The 17,737-nt window shown below is 35.3% G+C and overlaps 1 protein-coding gene across 3 annotated transcripts in view; it reads right to left on the bottom strand.

Annotated features, from left to right (window-relative positions):
* The window catches only part of LOC110965150 (guanine nucleotide-binding protein G(olf) subunit alpha), a 94,470-nt gene extending 80,843 nt beyond the window's left edge, over positions 1 to 13,627 (bottom strand). For all 3 annotated transcript variants that reach the window (XR_007944152.1, XR_007944153.1, XM_051952878.1), the window contains exon 1: positions 12,839 to 13,627. Coding sequence is in view for 1 of the 3 variants with exons in the window: in XM_051952878.1 (XP_051808838.1) it covers positions 12,839 to 13,379 (541 nt within the window). In the remaining 2 variants the exon portion in view is untranslated. The remainder of the gene's footprint in view (positions 1 to 12,838) is intronic.
* Positions 13,628 to 17,737: the final 4,110 nt, after the last annotated feature.

The raw sequence follows: 17,737 nt of genomic DNA, 5'->3' as shown, positions 1-17,737 counted from the left end.
AGTAAAAGACAAAAAGGAAAAACAAAAGAAAAAGGAAAAAGCAAAGACAGCATTTACCTTTTTATTTTCATATTTTTTATGAAAATTAAGTTCTGGTTGTTTCTTGTCATATTAGTCCAAACTATTTTTAACCAAGTAGTTTGTAAAAACATGACTGTAAGTTATTAAAAATTTAAATAAAATATAAACTCTGCCTGGGTGACTCATTTATTTAACAGAATATTGTCAAAAAGTGACTTAGGCCATTATTATTGCTTGTTTTACTACTACTACTACTCATAATAATAACAATAATAATAACTATCATCATCATCATTTTGTTAGGTAAGGTTGCCTAAACTGAAAGTGGGTGAGTTCTGATTGGGTTTTTGTCGTTTTAAATGTTGTTTTTTTCTCATCATGACACTTCAGCTTCCATTCCTGCTCCCGACTTTCTACGATGAAAGCTGAGCACTGATCTTTTTTGGAAAACTAGCAGATAAAACGAGTCCTAACCTACTTTTGGGCAACAATGAGACTCACAAAACACCACGTGGGACTGATATCTATAAAGATCTATGTATAAATAAATGACATAAATGATCAATCATGGGATGTAGTGAGCATCAGGTAACAAAATTTATAACTTAACCTGTAAATCTTATGTCAACAAATTGATTCAAACTCCCAACTGAGGGCTTAAAATTGATCATTTATGCCATTTGCCCTTATATAAACACTAAAATAAAGTAGATGTTTTGCATATGTGCCGGTGTCATCCAGCAAACGTTATCAAACTGAGAACAGGAATCACCGACTAAAACTGTGGAGCAACCCATTATTTCAGCACTAAAACCAAAAACAACATTTATTCTACAGCCTTACTCTGTACAACTAAGAGTTTTTAAAATATTTCTGCTCTATTGATTATACTTCCTACTAATGTGACTTTTACCACTTGCTTCTTATTTGTACTGTTTTGCATTAAAACAGGGTCAAGTTAATTGTATGTATAAAAGAAACTACTTGGCAATAAAACTGCTTCTGATTTCTAATTCATCTGCTCCACTGTCCTACTATATGGAATCACAGGAGTGCCATAATAAAAGAATAAATAAAAGAAAACAAATCTGTTAAAAAATAAGAAAATAAATGTACTTTTATATTTCCATATTTGAATTCATGAATTATTATTATTATTTATTCATCTTTATATTTACACATTTATTTCCTGATTTTTTAATTTTTTAAATTTATTTATGTATTCTTCTTTATATTTACACATTTATTTCTTTTTTTGCAAATTTCTTTTTTTATTAGTTATTCCTCTTAATATTTACACATTTATTTCCTCATTTTTTAACAGATTTTTTTTTTTAAATTATGTATTACTCTTTATATTTACACATTTATTTATTTCTTTTTTGCAAATTTATTTTTTATTATTTATTCCTCTTTATATTTACACATTTATTTCCTCATTTTTTAACAGATTTTTTTTTTTAAATTATGTATTCCTCTTTATATTTACACATTTATTTATTTATTTTTTGCAAATTTATTTTTTATTATTTATTCCTCTTTATATTTACACATTTATTTCTTTATTTTTTGCAAATATATTTTTTGTTATTTATTCCTCTTTATATTTACACATTTATTTCTTTTTTTTCAAATTTATTTTTTGATTATTTATTCCTCTTGATATATACACATTTATTTCCTTATTTGTTAACAGATTTAGTTTTTTATTATTTATTCTTCTTTATATTTACATATTCATTTCGCTATTTTTTAAACAGATTTGTTTTACTATTTATTCCTCTTTATATTTACATATTTATTTTATTATTTTTCAACAGATTTTTTTATTATTTATTCATCTTCATTTTTACACATTTATTTCCTTTTTTTAACAGATTTATCTTTTATCATTGCGCTCTTTTGATTCCATACTACAAAGCACCAATTCATACTTTCCTCCACAACAACGTACATTTATTTATCAGAGAACATTCACCTAAACTGTGTAACCATAAGAAAAAAGTCAGTTTCTTCACTTCGCTGCTGGAAAAGAAAACTATACAGTATATAAAATAATATAAGACGATTAAAAATACACTATATACACACGTGGACAAAATTGTTGGTACCCCTCAGTTAAAGAAGGAAAAACCCACAATTCTCACTGAAATCACTTGAAACTCACAAAAGTAACAATAGATAAAAATTTATTGAAAATTAAATAATCAAAATCAGCCATCACTTTTGAATTGTTGATTAACATAATTATTTAAAAAAACAAACTAATGAAATAGGGCTGGACAAAAATGATGGTACCCATAACTTAATATTTTGTTGCACAACCTTTTGAGGCAATCACTGCAATTAAACGATTTCTGTATTTGTCAATGAGCGTTCTGCAGCTGTCAACAGGTATTTTGGCCCACTCCTCATGAGCAAACAGCTCCAGTTGTCTCAGGTTTGATGGGTGTCTTCTCCAAATGGCATGTTTCAGCTCCTTCCACATATGTTCAATGGGATTCAGATCTGGGCTCATAGAAGACCACTTTAGAATAGTCCAACGCTTTTCTCTCAGCCATTCTTGGGTGTTTTTGGCTGTGTGTTTTGGATCGTTGTCCTGTTGGAAGACCCATGACCTGCGACTGAGACCAAGCTTTCTGACACTCGGCAGCACATTTCTCTCCAGAATGCCTTGATAGTCTTCAGATTTCATCGTACCTTGCACACTTTCAAGACACCCTGTGCCAGATGCAGCAAAGCAGCCCCAAAACATTACTGAGCCTCCTCCATGTTTCACCGAAGGGACAGTGTTCTTTTCTTCGTATGCTTGGTTTTTGAGTCTATGAACATAGAGTTGATGTGCCTTACCAAAAAGCTCCAGTTTGGTCTCATCTGTCCAAAGGACATTCTCTCAGAAGCTTTGTGGCTTGTCAACATGCATTTTTGCAAATTCCAGTCTCGCTTTTTTATGAGTTTTTTTCAGCAGTGGTGTCCTCCTTGGCCGTCTCCCATGAAGTCCACTTTGGCTCAAACAACGACGAATGGTGCGATCTGACACTGATGTACCTTGGCCTTGGAGTTCACCTTTAATTTCTTTGGAGGTTGCTCTGGGCTCTTTGGATACAATTCCAACGATCCGTCTCTTCAATTTGTCATCAATTTTCCTCTTGCGACCACGTCCAGGGAGGTTGACTACTGTCCCGTGGGTCTTGAACTTCTGAATAATATGAGCCACTGTTGTCACAGGAACTTCAAGCTGTTTAGAGATGGTCTTATAGACTTTACCTTTAAGATGTTTGTCTATAATTTTTTTTCGGATGTCCTGGGACAATTCTCTCCTTCGCTTTCTGTTGTCCATGTTCAGTGTGGTACACACCTTTTCACCAAACAGCAGGGTGACTACTTGTCTCCCTTTAAATAGGCAGACTGACTGATTATGAGTTTGGAAGCACCTGTGATGTCAATTAAATGACACACCTGAGTTAATCATGTCACTCTGGTCAAATAGTTTTCAATCTTTTATAGAGGTACCATCATTTTTGTCCAGGCCTGTTTCATTAGTTTGTTTTTTTAAATAATTATGTTAATCAACAATTCAAAAGTGATGGCTGATTTTGATTATTTAATTTTCAATAAATTTTTATTTATTGTTACTTTTGTGAGTTTCAAGTGATTTCAGTGAGAATTGTGGGTTTTTCCTTCTTTAACTGAGGGGTACCAACAATTTTGTCCACGTGTGTAATATAATCCATAGTAGGTGTACTGAGCCTGTGACATTAATCTACAATAATATACTGCAAATGTGGTTAAGTAAACTCAATAAATCACACAGAACGCTATAAAAAAATGTGATCTTCCACTACAGGTGACTTTACTGCACTCAAAACTGCTATACTAGGTATTTATGTATTTAAAAGTAAGTAAAAAGGCCATTTTTAATTTTAAAAAAGCCCCTTTATGGATCCACAGGGGTAGAATTTACAGCTAACGTCTTTACATAGTATTGCTACAAACCCGTACTATTTGTGTTACACTATTCACGTATGTACTGAAGTACCTGACTGGGAATGTACAACTACTCAAACGGCTATTTTTCACATATTATAATACACTATGCTCCTCCATGAGGGTTTTTAGAGCGAGTACGGCCCTATAGCTGGAAGCAAAGCGCTCTCTTTAAAGTGCATGTTTGGATAACGCAGCCTGTTAAACTACACTCCGCATCACTTTACTCCACTCCGTCGCACAACGTAGTACGTTTATTTATTAAATAAAACCTTACTGTAAATGTGCAACAGTTACTCAACGAGCTATTTTTGTTTCTGTCGTCCCTGAACAAATGTCACACTACACCAAAGGACGCTGTACTCAAACAAAGCTCCATACACACCACTGCTGCACATTCAAGCTACAGCAACACAACTACTGCACTACAGGTTCATTTGGTCAAAAATAATTACTGGATAATATTTATGAAGGTGCAAAAAGTCTAGTTAATTGTTGTCTCTGGACGTATATTTATACTATACAGCATTACAACACTAGTGGCTTCTTTTCTGCCCCACTAGATGTTTATTTATTGTAAAAATAAAAGATTTTAAATGTGCCCCAATGCAAACATCACCAATGGCCAAAGCTAAGTGATCTCTATGTATTTTTATTTGTGGTTTATTCTGTAAAGAGACCATTTAGCTTGGATTTTTGGTCTCGTTTCTAGCATTTGTCCATTTAAAATCTGTTATTTTTGCAATAAATAAATAATAATGGATTAGATTTATATAGCGCTTTTCAAGACACCCAAAGCGCTTCACAATGGATCCATTATTCATTCGCTCACACATTCTCACTCTGGTGGTGGTAAGCTACATCTGTAGCCACAGCTACCCTGGGGCAGACTGACAGAAGTGTGGCTGCCCCTCCGACCACCACCAACATTCACACACCAGTGTGAGAGCACAGCAGCACATGACTAGGCAAGAGCGGGAATCGAACCGCTGACCCTTCGATCATTGGACGACTCGCTCTACCACCTGATCCACAGCCGCCCAATGTACAGTGTGGTAGCAAAGAGGCCTGTAGTGTAATAGAAAGTATAGCTTAGCAGGCGGTAGTGTAAGTTTATGTTCAGGAGACAACATTAAAATAGGCTTTTGTCCAACTGTTGCACATTTACAGCATTTGTTTCAACATATAGGAGAGTATAGTGTAGTAGATTGGTAGTGAAGTGTCATATAAAGTAGAGTTTAGTTGGTTTTAGGGCTGGCGTGAATAGTGTTAGAATAGTTTCTGGCCTCTGGATATTCAGGCCCTCTTAAAGACAAATATCCAAATATTCGTTCCGCCCCATAGTGTCCGACGGGGGGCAGCTCTTGTTTCGGAGACGGCCCGAATATTTGGATCCGTTCGTCTGGTCTCCCGGGTCCAAATTTTGCCTTCGTTTTGTCTTCAGTTAAACTGAAGAATTCCCAAACAGCGGAGGTCTTCAGCATCTTGTCTTGTGTTTATGCAACAAAGTGAAGCGTGACGTCAGAGTTGACAGCAACCCGGCCAGTCGGGTGGTGGTAAGAAACACGGCAGGATGAGCCGAGATGAGCCGAACACGGCAGGATGAGCCGATGTGGGCCGAAGGCGAAGGGAAGACAGTAACGCCGAATATTATTTCCACCTGGTAACGTCCGACCGGGGGAGGCGAATATTCGGATACCAAAATTAATATCCGGATACTGCCGTAGCAAACGAATATTCGGGTCCGGCCCTAGTAGGTTTATGGTATAGAAATACATGGTGATCAATTAGCTTGGATTTTTGGTCTTGTTTCTGGCTTCCGTCCATTTGAAGTCTGTTGTTTTTGTCCGTCCCTTTCAAGTCTTATGTTCAGGAGATAAAATTAAAATAGATTCTTGTTTAGCTGTTGCACATTTACAGTATTTTTTCCAACATATAGGAGAGTATAGTGTAGTACTTAGTTTGTAAAATGTCATATAAAGTAGAGTTTAGGTGGTTTATTCTGTAAAGAGACCACTTAACTTCAATTTTTGGTCTGTCCATTTAAAACATGTTGTTTTTGCATTAAAGCTTACTTTTTATTACACTATAGGTCTCTTTTCTACAACTCTAGATGCTTATTTATTGTAAAAAATATGAGACTTTAAATGTATCACAATGCAAACTAAACCACCTAAACTCTACTTTATTTGACACTTCACTACCTTATTCTGTCCAATGAAATTATTGTTTTCATTCAGTCAATCAATACATTGATAGTTTGTCGTTAAAACTCTAAAGATATGGCTCTAAATGTCCATTAAAGTCAAAGATAAATGTCTTCAAACTGCTATTTTTTCTCATTCACAGTCCAAAACACAAACATGCTCAGTTTACTAACACCGAAGGGGAAGAAATGTAGGAAATATTCAGATTTTAAACACTAGAACCAGCAATGTTTTGGCATTTTTGCGTGACTAGGACTCCTATCATTTATATTTCTTGTGCCCACTAAGCTACACTTTATCTCACACAATAATCAAAACATCTTAGTGTAATTTCTTGATCTCAACCCAAACCAAACCAGCGCTCAGTCAGTCCCTTTCAGGTTGAACCATTTCATTTCTAATGCTTCAATCCAACAGCTTTACCGCACCAATAAATAAAACAGATTATGTGTGTCCATAAATTGGATAAATCACTGAATAACTCAACTTTAACAAATTCTGGTATATTTCTAAAACATCCAGGAAGAGTTTTTCATCATTTCTGCCACTAATTATTAAAACATCTGCAGCCGAACCTACTAAACTCTACTTTATGCAACACAAAACTAGCCCTCTACTGTATAATACTCCAATATGTACTTATAAAATGACCAGAGAACACTATGCTGAGCTCAAACACAGCCCAGCAGCCAGAAGCTAAATGCTGTATATACAGTACACACTACTATGACCTAAAACTACTGAAGTGAAGCGAACAAACACCAGCACTCTATACCGCATTACACTCTTCAATGTTAAAAGAAAAACACCGTAAATGTGCAACAATCAGTTGTTGTCGCTGGACAAACATGTACACAACAATCTTTATAATAAACTGTAGCTTACTGCATTACAGGCATCTTTTCTATCATATTATATGCTTATTTATGGCAAAAATGTCAGATTTTAATGTTGCACAGTCCAAACAAAAGCAGGACAGGTAGATTAAACCGACTGAACTGTACTCTATTACATTATAGTCTTCTGTATGTTCAAAATATATCGTAAATGTGCAAAAATCTATTGTTGTCACTGGACATATATGCACACAATAACCTCGCAAACTGTCATTTATATTACACTGTAGTTTACTGCATTATAGGCTTCTTTTCTAACACATTATTGTAAGTAAATAAACAGAATTTACTTTGTATTGTTTATTTATTGTAGAAAATTCTCTGACTTAGCAGTTTGTAGAGTAAGTTTATGTTCAGGAGACAACATTAAAATAGGTTTTTGTCCAACTGTTGCACATTTACAGTATTTATTTCCACATATGGGAGAGTATAGAGCAGTAGGTTGGTAATGAAGGGTCACAGAAAACAGAATTTAGTAGGTTTAGGGTATAAAAATACATAGAGGTCAATTAGCTTGGATTTTTGGTCTCGTTTCTAGCATCTGTCCATTTGAAGTCTGTTGTTTTTGCAATAAATAAATGTGTAGTAAGTAAATGTATATGCAAGTTTATGTTCAGGAGGCAACATTAAATAAACCCCCTGTCAAAAGTTTTGAGACACTTTCTCATTCAAATAAATTGGAACCTGTCTCAAAACTTTTGACAGGGGTGTAGGTGTTTGTCCAACTGTTGCCCATTAACAGTATTATACTAACAGTGTAGTTTAGTAGATTGGTAATGAAGTGTCATATAAAGCTTAAGTGGTTTATTCTGTAAAGAGACCACTTAGCTTAGATTTTGTTCTTGTTTCTCGAGTCTTAAAAGTGCTGCAGTCAAAACAAAACCTGTACAGATGCGAAAAACATGAACCAAAAGCCCATCTAAGTGCTCTCTATACGTCTTCATGCCCTGAGCAGCCAAACCTGCACTCTGTGTGACATTAAGCTATATTATACTCTAACATGTGTAGAAAAAAAAAACACCTGAGGACATGAAAGTGTACTTAAGTATGGACCAACAGCACCATGACTATACTTACAGTACATATCACTGCATTATGATTCATGTATTTACACTAAAACCTGGACATATACTTACGCTGGTGACTCCTAAGGTATTTTTATATGACACTAAACAACATTACTGCATTACAGGCCTCTTTTCTACCACAATAGATGTTTATTTATGGCAAAAATAACAGACTTTAAATGAAAAACATGACCAAAAAGCCAAGCTAAGTACTCTCTACTTACACTATATGAACCCACACTGACACTAAATTATACAATATGTTAAAATAATACAGTAGAAGAAGAAGAATTTAAGAAACTGTTCTTAACATTATACTATACATTACAGAACACTAAACTGGGGTCAAACATGGACCATTAGCCAAACACTAGATGGAGTATATACAGTACAAACTACTATACTGACAAATAAAATAGCCACATGTATTTACACTATAGGCCTCTTTTCTGTCACACTATATGTTTATTTATTGCAAAAACAACAGATTTTAAATGGGCAGAGGATAGAAACGAAACCAAAAATCCAAGCTAAACCACCTAATTTCTACTTTATGACACTTCACTACCAATCTGCTACACTGTACTCTCCTATATGTTGGAAAAAACACTGTAAATGTGCAACAGCTGGACAAAAATCTATTTTAATGTTGTCTCCTGAACATAAACTTACACTACCGCCTGCTAAGCTATACTTTCTATTAAACTACAGGCCTCTTTTCTACCACACTGTACGTTTATTTATTGCAAAAGTAACTGACTTCAAATGGACAGATGCCAGAAATGAAACCAAAAATCCAAGCTAAGCTCTATAAATCTTTCTACACTAAACTCTACTTTATATGACACTTCACGACCAATCTACTACACTATATTTTCCTATATTTTGGGGGAAAAAACACGGTAAATGTGCAACAGCTAAGGCTGGCCCGAATAGTGGTTTCTGGCCTCCGAATATTCGGGCCCTATTAAAGACGAATATCCGAATATTCGTTCCGCCCCAAAACGTCCAACGGTGGGGGGGGGGGGGGGCTTGTGGCGGAGACGGCCCGAATATTCGGATCTGTTCGTCTGGTAAACTGAAGAATTGCCAAACAGCGGAGGTCTTCAGCATCTTGTCTTGTGTTTATGCAAAGAAGTGAAGCGTGACGTGGGCGCTCGAATATTCGGATACCAAATTAATATCCGGATACCGCCGTAGCGAACGAATATTCGGATATTCGGGTCCAGTCCTATCAACAGCTGGACAAAAATCTATTTTAATGTTGTCTTCTGAGCAAAAACATAAAAACCCAAGCTAAGTAGTCTCTACTTACACTAGCCTGTGCTCTATATGGCACTACACTGACACACATATGTTAAAATTATACTGTAGAAGTGCAACAATCCAATCACAATAAGTAGGGAAATTACACTTTATGTTACACTATACATTATAGTGGTCAAACATGGACCAGTAGCCAAACACTAAATGGTGTATATACAGCACACACTACTATACTACGGATAAAATTACTGACAAAAATGTGTGTACACTAAAGCCTGATGATATAGCACATTACTGACTATAGACCTCTACTCCACCATTCTATACATTGGAGAAAAAAACGTGTAAATGAGCAAGTTAGTCAAAGATGATTGGGTTATACGGTTCATAAGTTGTCCCTAGACAGACACGTTACTGTCTTATATACTATACTGTACAATACAACTGTAGTTTTCAGGGCAAATATAGCCCAATAACCAACAGCTAAATTCTACGCAGCATATGGATGTATACTCAAGTTATAATACACACTACTGTACTACGGATCATTTCTGGAAAAAAAAAACACTACTAATGTGCAAGATACCAGTTGGCTTTGGGTATGCTTGTTGTGTGAACAGCATTTAAAATACAAATAATTTTTACAGGTTGTAATGTAAGTATATATATATGTAGACCCTGTACCCTCTGTTAAACTGCAGCCGCACTCTGCTATATTTTACTTCTTAATATGTTGACAAAAAATACAGTGAATGCATCAGTTACTCTAAATTATTAGGTTCACATGGTGCATTTCTCTTATATACATGATCACAGATTATTCTGGTTTCCAGGGCAAATGTACAATAGTACTCCCATCTTTTCTGCCACGCTATATGTTCATTTATTGTCCAAAATACCAGACTGTAAATGGGCCACGCTAAAAACACGACCCAATAGCCGAAGCCAAGTGATCTCTGGATGCTTTGACGCCTTAAATATAATAAACTAAATCAAATGTGACACTATATGACCACTCTTTTTCTTCTATAGGTTGAAAATAATACCGTCAATGTGCCAGTTCGCCAACGATGTTTGGGTTATACGGTTCATCTGTTGTCTCTGGACACTGCACTCTTACATGTCATATTTTATTATATTACTCAGGTTTTCAGGGCAAATGTCACCCAGTAGCCAAAAACTAAATGATCTCAATGCTATGTATGACTTCATTTATAAAAAACAAATGCTGTAAATGCACAATATTCAGCTAAAAATATATGTACCTCGTATGTCCTGAACATAAACTGCACTGCATTAATGTAGGCCTCTTTACTGCCACATTATATGTTTATTTATTGCAAAAATAACTGACTTTAAAGGGGCAGACACAACAAACATGACCCAATACCCAAAGCTGAGTGGCCTCTATGTACTGATATGCATTAAACCTACCAACATTTACTCTACTGTACTCTACTCTTCTACATATTGGAAAAAATATTATAACTGTGTCATTTAAATCTGTACTATTAGGTTTACATGGTTCATCTGTTGTCCCTGGACAGATGCCACACTCTTAGATACTATAGTATAGTAGTTTAAAAGACAAAATGACCCAGGAACCAAAGGCAAGCCACCTCTGCTTACTTTAAGTAAGAAATCCACTAACATGTAACCAATGTGACATCACAGTAGTACTCTACTATATTATAACTTTCTAAAAAATAGAGTGAATGTGTCAGTTAGTCTAAAAATAGGTTTATATGTTGTTGCCCCTGGACAGATGTGACTCTCTTATATACTAGATTATAGTATATTATTTTGGGTTTCAGGGCCCAGTAGCCAAAGCCAAGTTAACTCTGTATACTTTTATGCGTTAAACCTAAATGTAAAATATGTGACACCACAGTAGTACTCTACTAAATTATAGCCTTCTGTACGGTGAACAATACAGTGAATGTGTCAGTCAAAAAATTTTTGGGTTCATCTGTCGTCCTTGGATAGATATCACCTTTTCATATACTGTACTAGTCCTAAAAACTACATGACCAAATATCCTAAGCTAAGTGATCTCTATATAGCTTTATACCAACATGTACCCTGCAGTAGCACTGTACTATATGATACCCTTCTATATACTACTATAAACACTGTGGAAGTGTATGTTAGTCTAAAATATTTGGTTTGTATGGTTCATCTGCTGTCCCTGGACAGGTGTCACTGTCTTATATACTCCATTATAGGATATTATTTTGTTTTTAGGGCCCAGTGGACGAAGCCAAGTTATCTACCAAAATATGTCACACTACATTAGTACTCTACTATATTATTAATATGTTAAAAAAATAGAGTAGATGTGTCTGGTAGTCTAAAATATTAAGTTTATATGGTTCATCTGTTGTCCCTGGACAGATGTGACTCTCTCATATACTATATTTTACTATATTATTCTGGTTTTCAGGGTAAATGTGACCCAGTATCCAAAGACAAGATATTAAACCTACCAAAATATGCTTTATGTGACACTGTACTAGCACTGTACTATATTATACTCCTCGATATAGTCAAAAAATATTACAGTGAATGTGTCAGTTAGATCTACATTATTGGTTTACATGGTTCATCTGTTTTCCCTGGACAGATATGATTCTTATATACTATATTATACTATGCTATAGTATAGTAGTTTTCAAGACAAAATGCCCCAATAGCCAAAGCCAAGCCACGTCTACATATTTTAAGTAACAAATCCACGAGCATGTAGCCTATGTGACACTACAGTAGTACTCTACTATCTTACAGCAATGTAGATATTGACATAAATGCAGTAAATGTGCCAAAAAAAAAAATTTATGGTTCATCTGTTGTCCCTGGACAGATGTCACTCACTTCTATACTATATTTTACAGTATTATTCCGGTTTTTATGGTAAATGTGGCCCATTAGCCAAAGACAAGTTAACTCTATACTTTTATGCATTAAATCTACCAAAAAATGTGACACTACAGTAGCACTCTACTATATTATAGTCCTTGATATATGAAAAAAATACAGTGAATGTATCAGTTAGATCTATATTATTGGGTTTACATGGTTCATCTGTCGTCCCTGGACAGATGTGACTCTCTCTCATATACTATATTTTACTGTATTATTCTGATTTTCAGGGTAAATGGGGCCCAGGATCCGGGCTCAGAGGTGTCAGTGTCCCTGAGTGTTTATGGTTCCTGTTAAATATTCCCTACATCAGTTAGTCCTACATGTCTGAGGACAGCAGGCCCCACAGCTCCATCACAGCTCCATCACTGGTCCCTGACAGCCGCAGGGGGTCGTGTTCAGAGCCGACAGATGTGTTGGAGGCCTTGGCAGTGACATAACAACCGGCCCGGTTCTAGTAAAGGTCTGGACCTACCGAGCAGCAGCAGCCGGTGCGTCTGCTTGTACTCCCGCTTCAGCTCCTTCAGCGCCCGGTCGATGTTCTTACTGACTTTCTTCGCCTCCTTCTCGGCCTCCTTCTCTTCCACCAGCAGTTTGTCCCAGTTTTTCTGCTTTTGGGTGCTGGTCTTTTGCAGCAGCTGTAAACGTCGGCCGCGGTCCTTCCCGGTCCCCTTCCCGCTGCCTCCTCCACCTCCTCCGCCGCCGCCTCCACCTCCACCTCCGCCGCCTCCGTTCTGTATGAGAACACCGTCGGTGCCGGTGTCTCCGCGGCGGTGCTCCCCGGCCGGGAGCCTGGCAGCAGGGTCCCCGGGGCGCACCAGGCCGCCGCCGCCGCCTCCACCGCCGCCGCGAAGCGACGACGTCTCCCCGCATCCCCCGGTGTCCTCCTGGCGAGCTCCCCCGGCGCGGGTCGGCACGGCGGCGTCCGGAGGCTGGTCCGAGTCCGAGGTAGCGTTGGAGATAGAGCCGCTCAGGTCCCCGAAGAGCCGGGGACGCAGACTGTAGCACAGCCCCATGTTGAAACCAATATTTGTCTGTGAATGTGATTTCTCATAAATTAAAATATGGAAAAAGATCGCCGTTGCGCCGCCAACCACCTAGCGAGCCATCGTCACACCGGAGCTCCAGCGGTGCGATTTAGGTCCGAATCTGAGCCCAAAATGTGAATGAATTATGCTCCGACATTTGCTATATGTCATTTTGCATTTTCCCCAGTCAGCCTTCGCTTCGTAGTTAGTGGATCACCTGATCCTTTAGTGGACACTGCGGGTCCACCTTACCGTAAGTCACCCAAAGCACAACCTTGGAGGAAGCACGCGGAGATCGGCTGCGCAGACGGAAAACGATCCTCCTGCGCAGCTATTACGTGTAATGCGCTGCACGTCACGTTACTACAGTAGGGCCATTTCGAGAATGCTGGTCATGATTTTCATTCCTCACATTTCATGCCTGCATGTCTGAAGCAGTAGGAGACTCCTGCAGACAGCTGATACGGAGTCACAGGAGTGCCACAATAAAAGATAAATCTGTTTTTTTTAATAAAAAAAAGGAAATGAATGTATAACTATAAAGAGGATTCCATTTTTTAATCTGTTAAAAAAGCAAGGAAATAAATGTGTGAATATAAAGAGGAACAAATAAAAGAATAAATAAAATCTGTTAAAAATAGGGCAATAAATGTGTAAATATAAAGAGAAACAAAAGATAATATATCTGCGAAAAAAGAAAATAAATGTGTGAATATAAAGAGGAATAAAGAAAAGAATAAATAAAAAACAAATCTGTTAAAAATAAAGTAAATAAATGTGTATATAAAAAGGAATAAAGAAAATAATAAATTTTAAAAATCTGTTATAAGGAAAATAAGGAAATGAATATGTAAATATAAACAGGAATAAACAAAAAATAATAAATCTGTGAAAAAACAAAATAAATGTGTAAATATAAAGAGGAATAAATAGTAAAACAATCTGGCAAAAAATAAAGACATAAATATTTAAATATAAAGAGGAATTAAAAAGACATTTGTTTTAAAAATAAGGAAATAAATGTGTAAATAGAGAGATGAATAAATAAAATAATGAATTAATTAAAAATTAAAATATAAAGGTGAATTTAGTACATTTATTTCATTATTTGTTCAACAGATTTGTTTTTTACTTATTATTTTATTTATTCCTCTTTATATTTACACACTTTTATTTATTTTAAAGAGATACATTTTTAATTTATTCTTTTGTTTATTCCTCTTCATATTTACACATTTATTTCCTTATTTTTTATCAGATTTTTTTAGTCCTCTTTATATTTTCACATTTATTTCCTTATTTTTTAACAGATTTGTTTTTATTAATTATTTTATTTATTCCTCTTTATATTTACACATTTATTTTTTTTTAACAGAATTATCTTTTATTGTGGCACTCTTGTGATTCCATAAGCTCAGACCTGCGCTGCTATTTTGAGAGCAACAAAGTGTTTCTATATTTGGCCTCTTTGGATATTTATTTAAAAATCACACGTCCTGACTTGCACACAAGATTACTGAAAAACACAAGAGAAAAACGTGGCATTCAAACTTCTGGCACAGCACTAATGACATTCGTAGCAAGTGTTAAAGCTGTAAAATAAGCAATTTTATGGTACAATTCTTTGTTAAAAATCCTAAAAATTTCATTCATGCATAAGTGGATATGTAAAATCAGTCATGCAATCATTCAGTATGATTAGATTCAACTTTGCAGTTTAAAAACTAATCAGAATTGCATAAGTAAGCAGTAAAAGTGCAGTGAAATGTGGAAGTGGAATAGTTTAAAATGCAGTTTGAATTTGGGAAGATTTACACAGCATAAACAGTGCATGTGGGTTATATGAGTATCCAAGATGTAGTACACGCAGTATGATTAAATACCGTACCATACATAATAAAATGGCAAACATAGAGTGATATGAAGTACACAAAGTACACAAAGATCATTCTGAGTGTATTCTAATTCTTATGCAATATTAAATGAAGGGTTTTTATGCACACAGAAGCCAGTTTATACCTTTTTAAAACATCAAATCTTTGTATTGTTAAATTGAAATAAAAAAACGATGTGTGTATCAGTATGTATGAACCACAAAGGTGTCATCGTCATAGCAATCATGTCTTGCTTCATACTGGATCAATTTCCGGGGTTGCTGTAAATCTGTGGGTCTATTCCTTCAATATGTGTCCCAAAAATACAAAAAAAAGTTTCAACTAAGCCTCTGTTTTAAAATGCTCCAACTTCAGATCTTCTTTACCTTCTCCCCCTTGTAGGATTCTTCTTGAGCGTTGAATCAGGACTGAATAGAAACACCATGATGTTGTTTTCCAGCCGGGGTTCACCGATGACCAGTGACCTTTGTGGCGTGAATAATTAGCTCAGGATCAGGAGACTTAGCGGCTGCCCGGAGGATCAAAGACACAAACAGATGCAGGAATGAAACCAAACCACTAGATGGCGTCCTCCTAAAACACATCCACTGAAAGTCAGCAGCAGGTAAACTTTTCAGCAGCGGTGGAGGCAGTAAAGGACATTTATTCCAGTACTGTGCATAAGTACACTGTTTAGGTAGTTATGTTTACTCCTATTTTTCCATTTTATGCTACTGTATTCTTTACACTTTATACTTTACTTCTTATTACATGGAACTAGTGCACTTTCTACTCCTATACAACACACACTGAATCATATAACAAGCTTTAAAACATTAAACCAGAGGTTTCCATGTCTATGAGTTGCTATCAGTTTCACGAAATAGTGAGTTTTCCCTCTAAACTTCTTCCATGAATTCATTGCAGGGATGTCCAATATTGTCTTTTTTGTCCAAAATGATTTGAAAATGATACATAATTACAGAAAATTAGTTTAGAATGACATGAAACATGTCCAAAATGACTTGCTAATATGAGAGATTTTTTTGCAGTTGAGCTGATAAGTCAGTCTGCAATATTTTTAGAAGATGAGTTTAGCACAAAAAACAGAAACGTATTGGTCCTAGCTTTCTAAAATATCACTACAAGCTGGTGTTCTTCGTCCTTCATTGATAATGTAATAAATATGAGCATGATTCTTCACAGCCTAGCAACCCAAAAGTGGTTCTGTAGAACATCAGCTGATTTATCATGAACAAAGTCGCTGGTTTTCACTCTCAGCTTCTGTTTAAAGTTTAGAAAGTGGAGCGTCATCACTAAAGACATGAACTACTTAAACTCCTGTGACCCAGTCTCACGTCCGTTATTAATACTCTGACCCTAATTAGTCGCTCTACGGCCAGCATGTGCTTACAAAATGTGGGTTAAGTGGAGAGAACATAAAACCAGGTGGAACAGGCCAGATTTACCCTGTAAAACCCACTGCTGCAAAAATTAAAATCATTGGTATTGTTTTTCAATTACTATTTTTTATTTTATTTTATATATATTATTTTTGCTCATTTTTCTATATTTGGGCTTCACATATTATTTATAGAATATTTAGTCATTTTTAATTATTATTTTTATTATTTATATCAAAATAAATGTATATTATTTTTGCTCATTTTTCTATATTTGGGCTTTACATATTATTCATAGAATATTTAGTAATTTTTAATTACTATTTTTATTATTTATATCTAAATAAATGTATATTATTTTTGCTCTTTTTCTATACTTGGGTTTTACAGATTATATTTACATTTGTGAAACGTTTTTTTATTTTTTAATTGTCATTTTCTTATTATTTATAAATACATAAATATATATTATTTTTAAACTCATTTTTCTGTATTTACAGATTACATGTAGAATATTTTTTCTATTATTTATATGTAAATAAATATATAATATTTTTGCTATTTTTTCTATATTTGGGTTTTACATGGAAAACATGGAATTTTTTTGAATTTTTCAATAATTATTTTTTATTATTGATATGCAATAAATATATACTATTTTTGGTATTTTATATATATTTTTGCTTAATTTTTCATCTTTCACTTTTTATTTTAGTGATGCTTTCTGTTGCACAAATTGTCTATTAATGATACTGTTATTTAAAAATGTTGCTGAAATGATCATTTATTAAGTCATTTTTCTAATTAATTTTAACATTTTATGCCAAAAATGCCAAACTTTCATTGGTTCCAGCTGCTCAGAAGTTAGTGTTTTTAGGCCAAACTCTACCCCTGGTTTACCATGACCCTGGTTTATACCCCGGGGTAAACTGTGGCCTGTTAAATCTGCATAACTGATCAGTAAAAGACAGAATAAAGGACTGACAGTACAGGACATTAAAGTGACGAGGACAGTTTGTTGTTGTTGTTGTTGTGCTGCTGTTTGTTGGGATGGAGTGTGTTTCAGTAA

This window comes from Acanthochromis polyacanthus, chromosome 9 (genome assembly GCF_021347895.1).
Source record: "Acanthochromis polyacanthus isolate Apoly-LR-REF ecotype Palm Island chromosome 9, KAUST_Apoly_ChrSc, whole genome shotgun sequence".
Classification (NCBI taxonomy): Eukaryota; Metazoa; Chordata; class Actinopteri; family Pomacentridae; genus Acanthochromis; species Acanthochromis polyacanthus.
Note: the sequence above shows the minus strand (reverse complement) of the source record. Positions and strands in the feature narration are given on the sequence as shown.